The 15485-nt window shown below is 36.4% G+C and overlaps 1 protein-coding gene across 3 annotated transcripts in view; it reads left to right on the top strand.

Annotated features, from left to right (window-relative positions):
• The window catches only part of LOC104108714 (uncharacterized), a 43039-nt gene extending 33945 nt beyond the window's left edge, over window positions 1-9094 (top strand). Inside the window, exons 1-5 of one of the 3 annotated variants that reach the window (XM_009617817.4) lie at window positions 2292-2450; window positions 4075-4207; window positions 7315-7510; window positions 8097-8116; window positions 8661-9094. In XM_009617817.4, the coding sequence (XP_009616112.1) occupies window positions 4092-4207; window positions 7315-7510; window positions 8097-8116; window positions 8661-8691 (363 nt within the window). In that variant the 5' untranslated portion in view covers window positions 2292-2450; window positions 4075-4091 and the 3' untranslated portion in view covers window positions 8692-9094. Of the gene's footprint in view, window positions 1-2291; window positions 2451-2706; window positions 2860-4074; window positions 4208-7314; window positions 7511-8096; window positions 8117-8660 lie in introns of those variants that run through there. The other 2 variants (XM_009617818.4, XM_033659305.2) reach the window with 2 other exon arrangements.
• Window positions 9095-15485: the final 6391 nt, after the last annotated feature.

Raw genomic sequence — 15485 nt, 5'->3', positions numbered from 1 at the left:
ATAAGTCGATATCTTGAGATTAAGGCTTAATTATTATAGTTACATTCATTTGTTTATTAGGAGTAATTTTTGTTTGGTTATAGATTTATGACTAAGTTTGTTATTTCCAATTCTTAAAAAATTCAAGAATATTGCCAAGCACATTTTTACAACATGAAGTTGAAGAACGTACTTTCTAATAATGATACAAGTGCTCTAGAATCTGAAGATGAAAATGACACAAATTGAGATGGACGTTCCTCAAGGAAACTAAAACTTGCCCCCAGGAAAAAATTCCTTGTGCTTAATCGTGGTGGTGTGTTGATTCTTAAGGACCATAGTAAAGACCTGGCCACTATTCTAAGCGACATCACTGACCTGGATAACAATCATTTTGCTGGTCTGTGCGTGTTCTTCTTCCTTTAAAAAATGAAATGTGTGTTTTCTGTTTTCTTTTTCTAAGTATTTAGTACTTAATGTCAACTAGATAGAGTTAGTTCGATTTTTGATTTTGATAAAAATCGAGTCAAACCGATCCATGAATACCTACTTACGACTCTAGTAAAATTATGGATGAATCATAGCTTGAGGGTATTAATGGAGGTTGTTGGGTATTATTAGCGAAAAAGAATAGTGGTTAGATGTCTTTAGATATCTTGTAAGATCATACATGGTATAGATAGCCCATGAATAAAGTGACAATGCTTTGGGTGAGTATTGGCATTTGGGTGGCTTAAGGCCAATACCCAAGTGTTGAATTGGATAAATTGAACCATAAATTGCATGGTTAAATTATGATTGGGGTAGATTGACGTTGTTGGGAGGTGTTGAGTTATTTGACGCTCAACAAAATTAGGATTATTTTTTCAAAATACACGCTTTAAATGCTTTCTAATGTTAATTAAAATGTGAACCTATATTTGTGGGGGCGAACAGTTGCGCATCACACCATGATTTGCAAACTATTTATATTTATAAATTATCTTGTTAAATATATGATATGTATTCAATTTTACATAATTTCAAATTATGGTTTTATGAAAGATAGCTTGTATACAATTTGAAATGCCTTTTGATAAATTCAATATAAATGTTGAAAACCTTAAATGACTTGATTATAAGATTATGAAATTAGGCCATATATTCCATAATTTTATATAAGATTGTAAAAGGTCGATAGTCCAAAAGTTCGAATATATAAGTTGAGGCCAATAATGCCTAGATTGTTATATAAAAATTTGGGAGTTATCATAAAATAACTAAGAAGGTTTGTGTGGTTCCAAACAATCAACGTTTATCAGAAAACCGACGTACCAATAAATGATTAGGCTCAACATAACTAATTTGTTGATTAGAGTTAGGCTAGATAGAGTTAGGCTAGATATTTTTCTAACTCTTTTAGAACTTAGGATTTTTGTGCTGACATTTTGAAAGTCCATTCAATTGAATGATTAGGTCAGGAGCTTTTGAACTTTATAGCCCATGAGGTTAGGCCAAGTTATCTATTTTGATAATTGTATCTCACAACCACCAAACACAATAATATATTAATTTTAAGTCAACTAAAATTAATCATACAAATAAGTTTTTCTTGTTCAAACTTCACAAATAAGATAGTACAAATAATTAATTATCAATAAATTACAAAAAAGAGAAAAAGTTACATAAAATGGAGGGGCAAAAAAAAATTAGTTAGTATCGGGCTTGTCTAGTGCGGTTTACATCATGTGTAATTTGCGAGGTATTGCACAGTGAGTAGGTTATCCAGTGCACACCCGGAGCATAGCAGCTGCGATTTTCCTAGGAATTTTCTAAAAAAAATAAGTGTTATGTTATCATTAATATGATATATTACTCAAGTTCAATATCTTCTATTGCCAAACTAGTTATTGCAAACAACTAGTAAACAATATTATATCAAATCTAATGGAGAATCTTAACTTTAAACTTACAGGTTACAACTAAATAAGTTAGGACAAGTGACATACTAAGGGCCGCCTGGACATAAAGTTTGATGGAAGATCTTTCCAAAAAATTTTTGCTTTTTTTTACGAAATTAGCGTTTGTTCATAAAATTTTCAATTTTCACTTGAAGATACATTTTGAAAATTTTCGAAAATTTAAAAAACTGCAAAAAGCTGTTTCTCAAAATTTTCACTCAAATCATTCACAAAACTTCAAAAACAACCCAAACTGAAATTTATGTCCAAACACAACTCTAAATTTCAAATACCATTTTTACTTAAAAAAAAAATTTCAAACATTTTTTCGAATTTTACGATTCTTATGTCCAAACGCCTGCTAAAAACGCTAGAAGGTTATTTTGGTAAAAACGAAACACGCCCCTGCTCCTGCTGCTTATGACACTGACGATAGCGTCAAGAAAAGATATTTTAGCTTAGCCTCTGTATCTCCGCTTCCGCTTCAGCTTCAGCTTCGCTGTAGTTACAATTTTCTCTTGCTTTAACGAGGTAACAAAACTTCTTAACCCCCTCATGTGTCAGATCTACTATGTTTTCCTATTTTTTCCACTTCTATTTAACCGTTTTACAAAATCAATTAAAGATAAAGGGACACGGTATATCTAAGATCGATCTGTCTTCTTGACCTTGATTCTAAGATATGATTTTAATTTTATGTGGATCTCTGAATAAATTTTTTGTCTCAGGAGAATAGAGAAATCTGAAGTCTGAACCCTATAACCCGTTATTCATTACTTTTAATTTAATATAGTTGTTTAGTTTCGTTAAATATTTTAGCAAGAATCAGGTCTACACCCCTAGCGTCTCCTTGACCTACCGTCATAGTATAAACCCAGACCAAAAAGGTGAATTGTGCGAGAAGAAAGACTTTAATCCCCATCTCTACTCAGCTTTCAAGGTACCTCAGTTAAGCTTTCATATCTTTGTACGATTGCTTATCTCCTTCTCTTTTCCCTTTTTGCTTGATAATGACTTCTCAACTTCTGAGATCTTGAAGTTCAACTGTGTAATTCATTCTACCGAAATTAGTCAATTGAGTTGGGAAATTTTGAATTTAACTTTTCTACAGAAATTAGCCAATTGTGTATACAAATCTGAGTTGGGAAATTTTGAATTTAACTTTGTGCGAGATCCATTAATAAAAGTTTGAATCTTTTTGGCAAATTCTTAAAGTATTGTTGAATGAATGAATGAATCAATCATTCAAATCTGAGATAATTTGATTTGAACTGGGCGTGAGATGCACTGAAGAAGTCTGAATCTTTTGTAGGATAAAGTTTTGGTAAATTCTTAGGTTGTGCTGATTGAATAAATCTGTCATTCTGACTCAGATAGTTTGAATTGAACTGGGTGTGAGATGCACTGAAGAGAGTCTAAACCGTTATGCATCCCATAGGATTTTTTTCCCTGGTGAATTCTGCTGGTTGAATCAATCCTCGGGAGAAACTCTGAATCTTTATGCATTTATGGAAATCTTTTTGGTGAATACTTAAGTTGTGTTCATAGAACCATATTAACTGAGATAGTTTGAATTGAACTGGATGTGAAATCCATGGAAGAAAGTCGTCTTCTTTAAGCGTTTCTAGGAATTTTTTGGTAAATTCTTAACTTCTGTTGATTGATTTGGTCCTCCTCGTAACTGAGATAGTGGGTAACCAACAATGTTAACAAAAGCCATTGCTCCGTCACTTAAGGTGATGAGGCGAGGGTTTAGTGGTTCCTCGGTGAAGCCATGCATTTTAGAGAAGTTTGTGCTTCAAACAATAGTGCACTAAGTGATTCTAACGAGAATCAGTCATTTATTTGAATCTTATCTTTGAGGAGTTGGATTAATATCGGCATTATTATATATTGCAAGCTGGAATTTATAATTTAATTGCAATTTAATTTTGGTGTACTAGTTTACAGATGTTCAATTTTTTTTTTAATTTCCCGTAAATTGTGTGCTTCACTTAAAAGACGTGTGGCTTTTCTTCTCGCTTTTCACTTCAAACCCCATGGTCCTTATTGCTTTTTTGCACTTTTCGCTATCACTGGTTCGAGAAACCAGAAAGTTCTATTCTTGTTCTGCATCCAAGTTTCACAGTCTTATCGTTTTTGGCATTTTTTGTAGAATTGCAGAAGGCCGTGATGCCGGGGCATGATAACTCAAATGGGTCTTCAGAAAAATCCAGCAGTGGTATGGATGATTTGCCAACTTTCAATGTTGAGAATATGCAAAACAACATGAAAGTTATTTTATACAGGTTGGTTGACACTATCTTTAGGTTCAGTGCTGTGTTTTATAGTCTTTTATGGTTTTACTGTTTCTTGAAGATTTCAAATAGTTGTAATTAGCTAAGCTGGACGTACGTTAATACATACTATGTTGGGGTGAGTTACGTCCTCAATCATGTGAGATTGATGTTAGCACAACTGGACTATTGGTTGAAGTTATATGCATTTGTGTTGGAATTAAATCCTTCACTGAGGCATTATTTCTATTCTTTTTCTTATAATTGAGAAATCCCTGAGGTCCAGTGGCGTGCGATTCGAAACTCGGTGGATAATAGACCTCCCCCTTTACCTCTGCAGCAGGGTTTGAACCCGTGACGTCTGCCTAATCCACACATCACGCTTTGTGCTCTTACCACTAAACCAAAGCTTTGGGGCTTATTGATGAACAAGAAGAATCTATGTTAAATTTTATTAATTTTGACCAAGATCATGTTTTAGAGCTCAAGTTCAAATATATGGACTTATTTTTAAGAAGAGCAAGAAGTCCAAGAAGCTCAAGATTGATTTCAAAAAGCCAAAATTCTTTCCTTTTTAAAATAGGATTTATTGTTTCTTTACAAGAAAGGATTTCTTGTTTCCTTTTATTGGTAGATTTAGACTTTCTTTATTGTTTTTCTTTTAGAATAAGCGTTTTTCCTTTTGTAGGATTTTAGTTTCTTTTCCTTCCTTGTCTTTAGCTATTTGATTTCCTTATTAGAATATGAATTGTAGTCATCAAAGAAGAGATCCTAGGCCTATATAAAGGGTTCTCATGCCTTGTAGAAGGAATTCACGTTTTTGAGATTTGTCCTAATTTGCAATAGAATGTTCTTCTCTATTTTATCTTTTTTATCCTTGTTTTTGTTCCAAGCATGGATGTGATAGTCTTTATCAGTGTTAAGCGAGGCTCAAAACATGTTGAGCGCTTCGCCTCGCTTAGCGTGCGCTTTATTGTTGTCATCAAGGCTCTAAGGCATACGTTTCTTGCCAATGAGCGTAATTCTGAAAATGCGACATTAAGCAATTGATATTTTTACTTTATCGTAAATTTTCTTCAATTTCTTTGTCCTTATATTTGGTATTCATGCTTATTGATATTAGTCTTGGACTACACTTACATATTTGTAGTTTTTCTCCATTTGCGCCTTTCTTCATTAAAGCCCACGCTTTATTTGCGCTTTGTGCTTAAAGCCCTAATAGACCTTAGAGCTTTTTTGCACTTTTCGCCTTTAATAACACTGGTCTTTATCTTGTTTTCAATTACGTGTGGTGTTTCTTTATCACATTAATTGATTTCAAGTGGTGACTTTAGGAACTTTTTAGTTCTTGATCATTTAAGAACATGTTTCTTGATCTAAATTCGTTCGTTTAATATCTTAGAATCAGAACTTTCACTGAACCGGTACAAACTCAATATTTACTTGTTTTGAACGAATAAACAGTCTTTCTTGTAGTTCAGATCGTCATCGTTCACCTCGATTTTGAATCATCAGATTCCGAGTCCTAAAACTTGAGATACACTGTTTCTTGAAATCAGCCCATAAATCACGTTTTCGTTTCAAGATTTTGATCCTGGTCGATTGGTTCTTTGTTAACTCGAAGAATCGCATCAATTTGGTATCATAGCTATATTCTAGAGGTCCAGGTTGACGACTTTATCTTGGCCAAGATCATGTTTTAGAGCTCAAGTTCAAACATATGAACTTATTTTTAAGTAGCGCAAGAAGTCCAAGAAGCTCAAGATTGATTTCAAAAAGCCAAAATTCTTTCCTTCTTAAAATAGGAATTATTATTTCTCTACAAGAAAGGATTTCTTGTTTCCTTTTCTTGGCAAGTTTAGTTTCTTTTCCTTGTAGAATAGGGATTCCTTGTCTTTAGCTATTTCATTTCCTTATTAGAATATGAATTGTAGTCATCAAAGAAGAGACCCTAGGCCGATATAAAGGGTTCTCATGCCTTGTAGAAGGAATTCACGTTTTTGAGATTTGCCCTAATTTGTAATAGAGTATTTTTTTCTATTTTGTCTTCTTTATCCTTGTGGTTCCAAGCAAGGTGGTGCTAGCCTTTATCTTGTTTTCAATTGCGTGTGCTGTTTTATTATCATGTTAATTGATTCCAAGTGTTGACTTTAGGAACTTTTTAGTTCTTGATCATTCAAGAGCACGTTTCTTGATCTAAATTCGCTTGTTTAATATCCTAGAATCAGAACTTTCATTGAACCGGTACAGCCTCAATGTTTACTTGTTTTGAACGAATCAATAGTCTTTCTTATAGTTCAGATCTTCATCGTTCATCTCGTTTTTGTATCATCAGATTCCAAGTCCTAAAACTTGAGATACGCTGTTTCTTGAAAGCAGCCCATAAACCACGTTTTCGTTTCAAGATCTTGAAATAATCTCAAGATCTCAGTGTTAACTTTTCATCTTTTGAACAATACTTGGAATGATTTTTCTGTATTATGGCTTTTTGGGTTGGGTTCCTTGAGTTCTTATTTTCCAGTGCACAAGACTATAGCTCCTTGCACCTAAGCAGAAAGGAAATATCTGTTACTCTTGTTGTAGTTCCATGTGTTACTATAATGGCTTGAGGAGATGCGTATAGTCCTTCAAATATCCGTTCTTTTACCTCACTAAATTTCTAAGTACCTCAATCATCAAAGAAACAGCCTAATACCCAACACCAAGAACTGGCAGATTATAATGGTATTGATGAATGAATTTTACCTTTATAAGTTGCAATAATCGATGAGAAGTAGTTTTTTGAATCATTTAAGAGTTTATACTGGTTTTCAATGCTAATGGAAGTCCTGGTACTATGCTTCTTATTTTGCTTCTACAACAAAACAATCCCAAGCTCCATAAACTTATCATATAAAAGAAAAACAAAACCAACCTTTTTATGCTGCAATTGTCTATCAAGAAATGTCAATACTTTGATTATTCAATTGGAACAGAAGGAAGAATGAAAATGTGAATGGAGATGGGCAGTTGATCATTTATGAACAAGTAAAGTTGGGTTCTTTTTGTCTTTCTGAGCTATTATGCTTTTTCCCTGTCATTGGACATTTCCAATTTATATTGAGCATTATGTTGTTCAGCCGCACATTCATGGCAATCATTGGTGGTGTCATTGCCGGCATTCTGGGACTTACTAGCTTGACAGGCTTTATCTTTTATTTCCTTGTCATGGCAATAACTTCGGTAGCACTCACAGCAAAGGCCAAGTTTTCAATCCACTCCTACTTTGACAGCTGGAACAGAGTCATGCTTGATGGATTTTTTGGCGGGCTTATGGTACCTCTTTGATTCGATACTTCTAATAAGATGTCTTCTATGTGTATTTTCGTTTGTTCTAATACTTGATTAAGAATCAATTCATCTGCTGCCTGCCCAACCAACCCTACGGGAGAAAATATTGTAAAATTCACTTTCTTTTCAAAATCATAATCTTTTTGAAAAGCCTTGATTAATTTACTTTACCCTGCCTCATTTTTTCTCCCTTGTTACCCTTTTGGAAATTTTTCTCATTCATTTTCCCTGTTATGAATTCTTCCCAAATCTTTTCAACTTTTATTTCCTCAAATTTCTCTTGCAGTTAACCAATTATTGGATCGTATTATCTGTATCTCAGTGATATTTTATTGGTTAGAATCATGTTTATCAGTATTCCTACAGATCTTCGTCAATTATTTGGGAGATGGGATTGAAATCTATCTTGGTAGCCTATGTTGTACCTTTTTGTTTTAAGGTAGTATCCAGCATAAAAAATTCACTGCCTGATTGCTGAGAGGAATTTGCTATCTTTGCATGACAATTTGAAATTTAAATTTAACTTCATATGCTTAATTTGACACTGACTTGACGTTTCTGTTCTTTGCAGTCATTCGTGCTCTTCTGGACGTATCCTAATCTGTTGTAGTCTTTCGACAAATAGATTTATGAAATATTTTATTCCCTCTTGATAAAACTATCTGAAGGTATTCGACTTATCATCTCCGCCCCAACATGTATGTCTTTTGCCAATATTCTCAAGTTTTACTCTAAGTAGCAAGATAGGGTGTAGAGATGACCATGCAGATGTTATCAGGTTATAGTTGGGAACATGTTATCCTCTACTTCCCCTCCTCTGCCCTAGGAAATAACCATATTCTGTCTTTTACCTTTGCCTCTTGGACAAATTGTTTTGGACAAGTTTAGTTGAGAAAAGATTTGTGGGAAACAAAAACATAACTGGATATTTTGTTAACATTTATAGTGCTCTCAAATTCTTTTTCATAGAAAATTATTTCTTAACCAACCAAATTGAAAAAAAAAGGAGAGAGGCCGTAGCGGTGCCAATATTTTCATTGCATTTCTTGTGTGGTTTCTATGCATCTTTACCATATCGGCCCTTGCATGGTGTTGTATCGTATATGCATTCCTGTAATTCCTTGACATGCAAAAGATTCGCATATGACATTGTGCATATATTTTGAGGATCCCTTCCCGTGCGAGATGAAGACCTTTGCTATCCCAAGAAGATGCTAAAGACATTTTCAAGTTCAAAGTGGTGGGTATTCAAAGTCTGCACTCATGATATTTTCGTTCTATTAAGCTTGCAAGAAAGTTTGTTGGGAGTTGTTGAACATTTGATCTTGAGAAAAGTTTTTGGTTAGGTAATTTATATTCAGAGTTTAAAAGCTTGAGTAATTGCATAAGCAGTTGAACATTCCATATCACTGTTGAATGATATAGAGAGCCTGTAATCTTAGTGAAATCTAATTGTTCAGGTTCAACAATTGAGCCTTATACTGTTCTTAATAAGCACTACTATGGTTGTACTTTTGACTACAGATTGGCTTCTCGAATGGTAGAAAATACAGGTTTTGATTGGATTCAGCAGTTATCTGGTTTGTTCTTACTTTCCGATGCCAATAAGTTGCTGTATTGTACAAAAAGAATTGCAGTTTTTTGCATGATTGAATTGAGATGCAACTAAGGAGAGAGGCCTTGTGAATTTCTAAAATTAATTCAGGCTAAAATCGAGCTTTAGGGCGTGTTTGGTATGGAGAAAATGTTTTTCAATATTCCTTACTCTCCACCTTCCCTCAACCTCACCCCACCCCTATCCCCACACTTAACCCCCACCGCTCCACCCCCATCTCTTGCTCCTAACTTCGCCATTGTTACCCCGACTTACTATCCTTCCTTGTCCTTATCCATTTGTTTCTTGTATTTGTTTCTTGTAGTGTTTGTTTAAATTATATATTTTCTAAAAGATACTTTCTGTCACCTAACCAAATACAAGAAACTAAGTAAGAAAATACTTATTTTTCAAAAAATTCTTTCAGGAGAATATATTTTGCTTCATACCAAATACATCCTTAGAATGCAATTTAATTCATATGAAGCCACGTGAGGCCCTCACAAGTGAAGCAAGGTTCAAGAATACAAGAAAAATATTATACGAACATATTAATGCATGTATAACATGGCCCGGGGGTACATAGACGTATGAATATTAAGGTACATAGACGTATGAATGGAAGATGGAATTTTGTTCCTAGAGCTAACAAAATGATCATTAGTTGATTTTCATTTTTATATACAAAAATCACTCTATAGGTGATTCTAATACGTGAACCGTGGGTGGGGGGTAGGGGCACCTTAATACAATTATTAGTATATAATACACCTTCCTGTCTATTTTTTTGGTCATTTTTTGTAGTCCACAATATTAAATTTTTTCAAATATCAAGAAGGAATTAACTTTTTTCTCCAAAATTACCCTTGGAGTAAAGAGTCTAAGAATATTTGTTATCCTAGTAAATTTTTTCGCACTACGCGCGGTCATAAGAAACATTATTTTGAATTTACAAAATGATTATTTCTTAATACTTGATCTCTCAAACATAAATCACCTTAACATATGCACTGTGGGGGGTTTTCTCACGAGACATCTTGCCTTTGTAACGGCTAGTATGTGAATCTGTGTTAGCACTAAGATGGACTATACCATAATTTTTATTATAAAAGTAGTCAAATTATAAAGATTCAGGGCGAGTAAACCTAATTAATTTGAAATTATAGTATAGTTGTTTGATATAATTAATGATAAAGAATTTGTTTTTCTTTTCTTAGTTTAAATAACTTGGTATTGTTATCATTATTAAATTTTTATAAATCAAATCCTAGACATTACAACCGAACCTTTTGTTATATTTGAAGTTGGACATTAATAACGCATATAACCTGAGCAAAAATAAACTTGACAAAATATACGTTTGAGCGTCTAGTATATACATTTTAGTTTTTAAAAAAAAAATTGTTATGGCTACTTGATCGTTACATTTCATATGGCTAAAACTTTACAATGAGCTAATCAAACAGCCCTTCTTAGTTTTGATCCAGAAGCTAGGTATTTATGGCTACTTGATCGTTATATTTCTGCATACTTATTATGGAGTATTATTGTTTTCATTATCGGTGTAAATGACATGATGGATTGCTATGTAAATGAAAATATATACCTAATTTTGTCCCTCTCCTATTAAATTTAATTTTTAGCATTCAAATATGTGTTTTTAGTGTTTACCATGTTATTTTTCAATTTTGCATTTTAATTAACTTTATCTTTTGAGAAAGTTGAAAAGTACGTGAATAGTCACATCTATAGTATCTTATAACATTAGAATTTTTGAGTTTTGTGTTGTTAAGCTTAAAAGAAGACAAATGAAAATCATGCCATCTAGCTCAATTGGATAGAATATTTATAACAAATTAAATTTCATGTAACATAAAGCTTTCTTCCCATGAGCTATTTCTACATTTTACACCTCACAACTCTCACACTGTGCACGTAATTTTATACACTCTCAAACCAAAAACAAATAAATTATATACTCAAACGCATGGTGCCTGGACACGTTCAGTTCTTCCATATTATCTAGACTCCCATATTTCCCTGTTTCTAATCTTCACTTTCTACCCTAAAAAATCAAGCTACCACTACACAATATTGTTGGTCTAAATAATAAAATATTTAAAGGACAAATCCTTTCTCAGAAATATGAGTGAGATGTCTCAAACTGCATTGTTGAAAAATCCAGCAGTAAATCATGACTTATAATTTTAATATTTTATCAAGGATACTATTCAAACGGTGGAGTTGAGCTTATTCAAGAACGATGGGATTATCTTCTCTACAGAAATCTGCCATCAAGACTACATCCTGGGTTTTCCCGTTCCGCCATCTGGCTTATGTTTTTCATGTAGCATTCAGATCGAATGACTATGAAATTATGTCGATACTTCCACGTATTATGGATAACGTAGGAGATATTTCTATTTTAATTTGCTACCATCAAATGAAATGTGTCCTCCTCTCTTTGAAAGAAGGGATGCTTCCGGTTCTATTGGTGCTTGAACAACTTTATCTTCTCCATATTACTATGATATAGCTAAACCAAATGAGGATGAAAAATTGATGATTCTTGGCCTGTATTTATAGAATTGTTTACCCGAAAAATCAGATAACGTTAAATTTGTGTATGGTTCTAAGGATATGTGATACAATTTGATACAAACCGTATAGAGAGATAGAAATATGTATATTTTTGACTATGACAATGAGAATAGTGAGCAAAAAGAATGAATAAGATAAAGTAAAACAAGCACAAGGAGATATCTTTCAATATGAGAAATGATCTTTTGTTACAGTGTATTCGGTGTCTCTATGCTTACGAGGATTCCCCCTTTTATAATAGAGGGATCCTACTTTATTTATAATAAAATAAAGCATATAGTGGAGGACCCATGATAAATTGTCTCTTCCTCGATTCCCGCAAAGATTCTCTCCCTTAGTGCGGTTGTAACGACTCTTGTCTGTGAGCTCGATACTAGCTCGAACTCGTTATTGGGTCGAGCCCTCAGTTTTGTCTTGAGTTTGACCTTCGGGGTGGGCGTAGCGCATTTTCGACCTCAAAACAATGCCTTGCGGATTGATTTGGTCACGGGCTCGATAAAAGTATCGAGCCGACTCCTCGATCAGCCTTCGGACTCGAGGCTCGTTTGTACTATCTTCGGAACTCATCCCAAAATCCCATTTCGGTTGCTTACCATTCGAACTCGATCGAACGTAGGATGGCCGAAATCTATTTCGACCGTATACATATAGTCCCCTCGTTTCTCAGGAAGGATATGGTGAGAATCGATATGATCTTCGACGGTTCGATCGGGTTATAAGCTGATGTTTTCACAGGGCTCGATCATGACGTATGTGATAGCTGTCCCATCGATTTAGTCTTTCAAGGTATTTAATGCATGTCAGATGGTGGTCGGCCACCTCTGATATTGAACCGCCACGATGCAAGCCTATAAATAACCCCTCCATCTAACATTTACCACTTTTGCGTCTTCACTCTTCCAAATTTTCTTACCCTTTCTCTCTATTTCGCCGCTTGCAGAGCCATCTATACCAGTGTTTGGTGTCATCAACTTTTCATCTTCCTTTGCCTTTCTTTCTCTCATATCAATGGCCAAAACTTTGAAAACTGTACATCAGAAGGAGAAAGCTTCTTCTTCACGGTCGTCCGGCGACAAGGCGCCGGTAGAGCCGCCTACCTATGAGTATGTTCCCGGTCCATGTACTCTGAAGATCGATTTTAAGGTTGAGAATCCTTCATATGTTCCGAGTCGATGTGAGCATGTGTCGATGTACATGTGCTCGATAACGGAGGGTCATCTCGAGGCTATGAGGAAAGACTGCAACTGGGGTTCCGAGGTTGTGTTGCAAATTCCCTCCCCCGAAGAGAGCGTCATCACCCATGTGGAGGGGTTTTTAAGTGTTTACACTTACCCCTTCACGTTGGGTCCCGTCGACCCGGTGATCATTGATTTTTGCAAAAGATATTAGGTCACCCTTGGTAAAATTCATCCCTCTCTATGGCGTATAGTAACCTTACTTCGCTTCTTCTCCAACAAGGCCGGGGGGCTGGATTTTTCCCTGAATCACCTCATACAATTATATCGGCCTCAAATCTTTCGAGGACTAATCAGTTTTCATCGTCGGGCATCAAAGGCTTTGATGTCGAGCATCGACGAAGACAAGGATCGGGGTTGGATGGGCCGTTATATCTGGGTGAGGACCCGTGACCTCATTCCGGAAGAGAAGATGTCGTTCCCAAAGGAATGGAATTTCGACCGTAAGTGGTTTTCATAAGATGTTGCTTTTCGTATCTTTTTCCGATTTTATCTAATGTCTTTCTTCGATATACAGCTGCCCCTTGGATTCCACAAGCGGTATCCGACCTCGAGGATTGGGTTCGGAAGTTAGCCTCGACTTCCTCTTATGCCGAACGCGCTTGGCGTGATTTAGAAAAAGGTAGATGGGAGGCCAAGAATCATGGTAAGAGTTACTTCTCGTGTTCTTCAAAATGTTTTTTATGCTCCACTCATTACCGATTTCCTTTCATGCAAGTGTAACCAAGGATGCTGTTTTGAGGCCTTCGAGTGGTGCAGAAGGAACCAAGTCCCCGGTCCCGGAACCGGAGAAAGATAAGAAGCGAAAAGTTATCCCTCGGTCAGAGGACCTCGAGCCCAAAACTCGAAGGGTGAGGAGGAAGGAAATCGCTCTTTCGATGGACTCGGTCCAATGACTGAGAGAAGAAGAATAAGAAGAAAAAGATGATGCCTCGGCTTTGGTGATCCGATCTGTGAAAGCTATCGAGGTCGCCAGAGCTTCTGAGCCGATGGCGGCTGTACCGATCGGGGTCGGTTCCGGTTACCCGAGTCTCAATCAGAGCATCCCGAGCAATTCGCTTGGGACTATGACAGTGGGTCATTTGCCTTCTCTTCCAACCTTTTCTGAGGAGGCATTAAAGGAAGCTCGAGAATTGAAGACTCCCAATATGGGCAGAGGCTCTAGTGTAGGGGACCCTTTTCGGGATTGCTTTACTGGAGTCGATGATGCCTCCGACATTGGTGACGCTTCTCTTCTCCTAGAAGAGGCCAAACGTTTCATTTCTCGGGTAATGATTTTGCTGTACTTGGTTTCTTCATTCTTTTCCAAACTTGACTTGGCTTCTTTCCCTACTGTGCAGGCCATTAGTAGGTTTCGAGTCGACCTCAGCCAGTGTGAGGTCGAGCTTCAGAAGGTCTCGGGGGAGAGAGATGCCCTGCGGCTTCTTTGCAGTCAAAAGGACGACGCTATAAAGGAACTCCAAGCAGATTTGGCTAAGGCTCGTGAAGAAGAGGCCGAACTAGATAAGCAGGTGAGCCTCGTTCTGTTAGAGTATGGGTTTGACTCAACTGTGGAAGTTAACCCTTTGTTATCTCAGCTGCAGCAAAAGGTTGAAAATATCGGGTTACTTCGGGAAGAAGTCGATCAAATCAAGGCTGAATGTAATCGGTGGAAGGAGACTATCGACCGCCTAGCTGCGAAAAAAGAAACCATCTTGTCCAAATTATTATCGGCTGATGTTCAGCTTTGAAGTGTCAAGCAAAAGGGTTCGACTTAGGCTAAGAGGATCGAGGAGCTTGAAACACGGCTTGCTGAGGCCAAGGCGGAGGTTGAGTCGTCGAAAGTCATGGCAGACAAGTCCATTGCCGTGTATCGGGCTGATGCCGAGGCTGCTCAGATGGAGGCACGAGAGGCAGCGGATACTGCCGACACTCGAGCACATTGGGTTGCCGAACTTGCTAAGTGTCAGTCTCGGAGGGAGACCCTCGAGGAGATACACGCTCGAGGTTTCGACCTTGCTGAAGAGATAAAAAAGGCTAAAGAGCTCGAAGCTGAAGCTGAAGCCTTGGCTTCTGATGACGATGATGATGATGATGATGGTAGCAAGAGCAGATCCGAGAAAGGGGGGGGGGAGCCCGATAGAGAAGAAATCGCTCCTGAGGATGATCAGGAAGTTAGTCCTTAGTTTTTACGTTTGTAATCAATCATGTAGACAATTTTGTACATAGACAACTTTGCCGACTTGCTTCTGTTTTTTGAAAACTTTATACATGCCTTATAAATGTTTTCACAAAGATTTAAACAACTTAATCAAATTCTGGATTTTGTAGCCTCTATAATTGAGCGAGTGCTTATTCAAATTTGATGTGATATAGCCCTTAGGCTTATTAGTCGAGTCAATGATTCGAACTCGAAGTAATGTAGCCCGTAGGCGTAATGGTCGAGTGAGTGCTTGCTCGAACTCGAAATAAAGTAGCCCGTGGGCTTAGTAGTCGAGTGAATGATTAGACTCGGGATAAAGTGGCAGGTAGGCGTAATGGTCAAGTGAGT

The sequence above is a fragment of the Nicotiana tomentosiformis genome, chromosome 4, assembly GCF_000390325.3.
Source record: "Nicotiana tomentosiformis chromosome 4, ASM39032v3, whole genome shotgun sequence".
NCBI lineage: Eukaryota > Viridiplantae > Streptophyta > Magnoliopsida > Solanales > Solanaceae > Nicotiana > Nicotiana tomentosiformis.
This window is presented reverse-complemented; position numbering and strand designations above follow the sequence as displayed.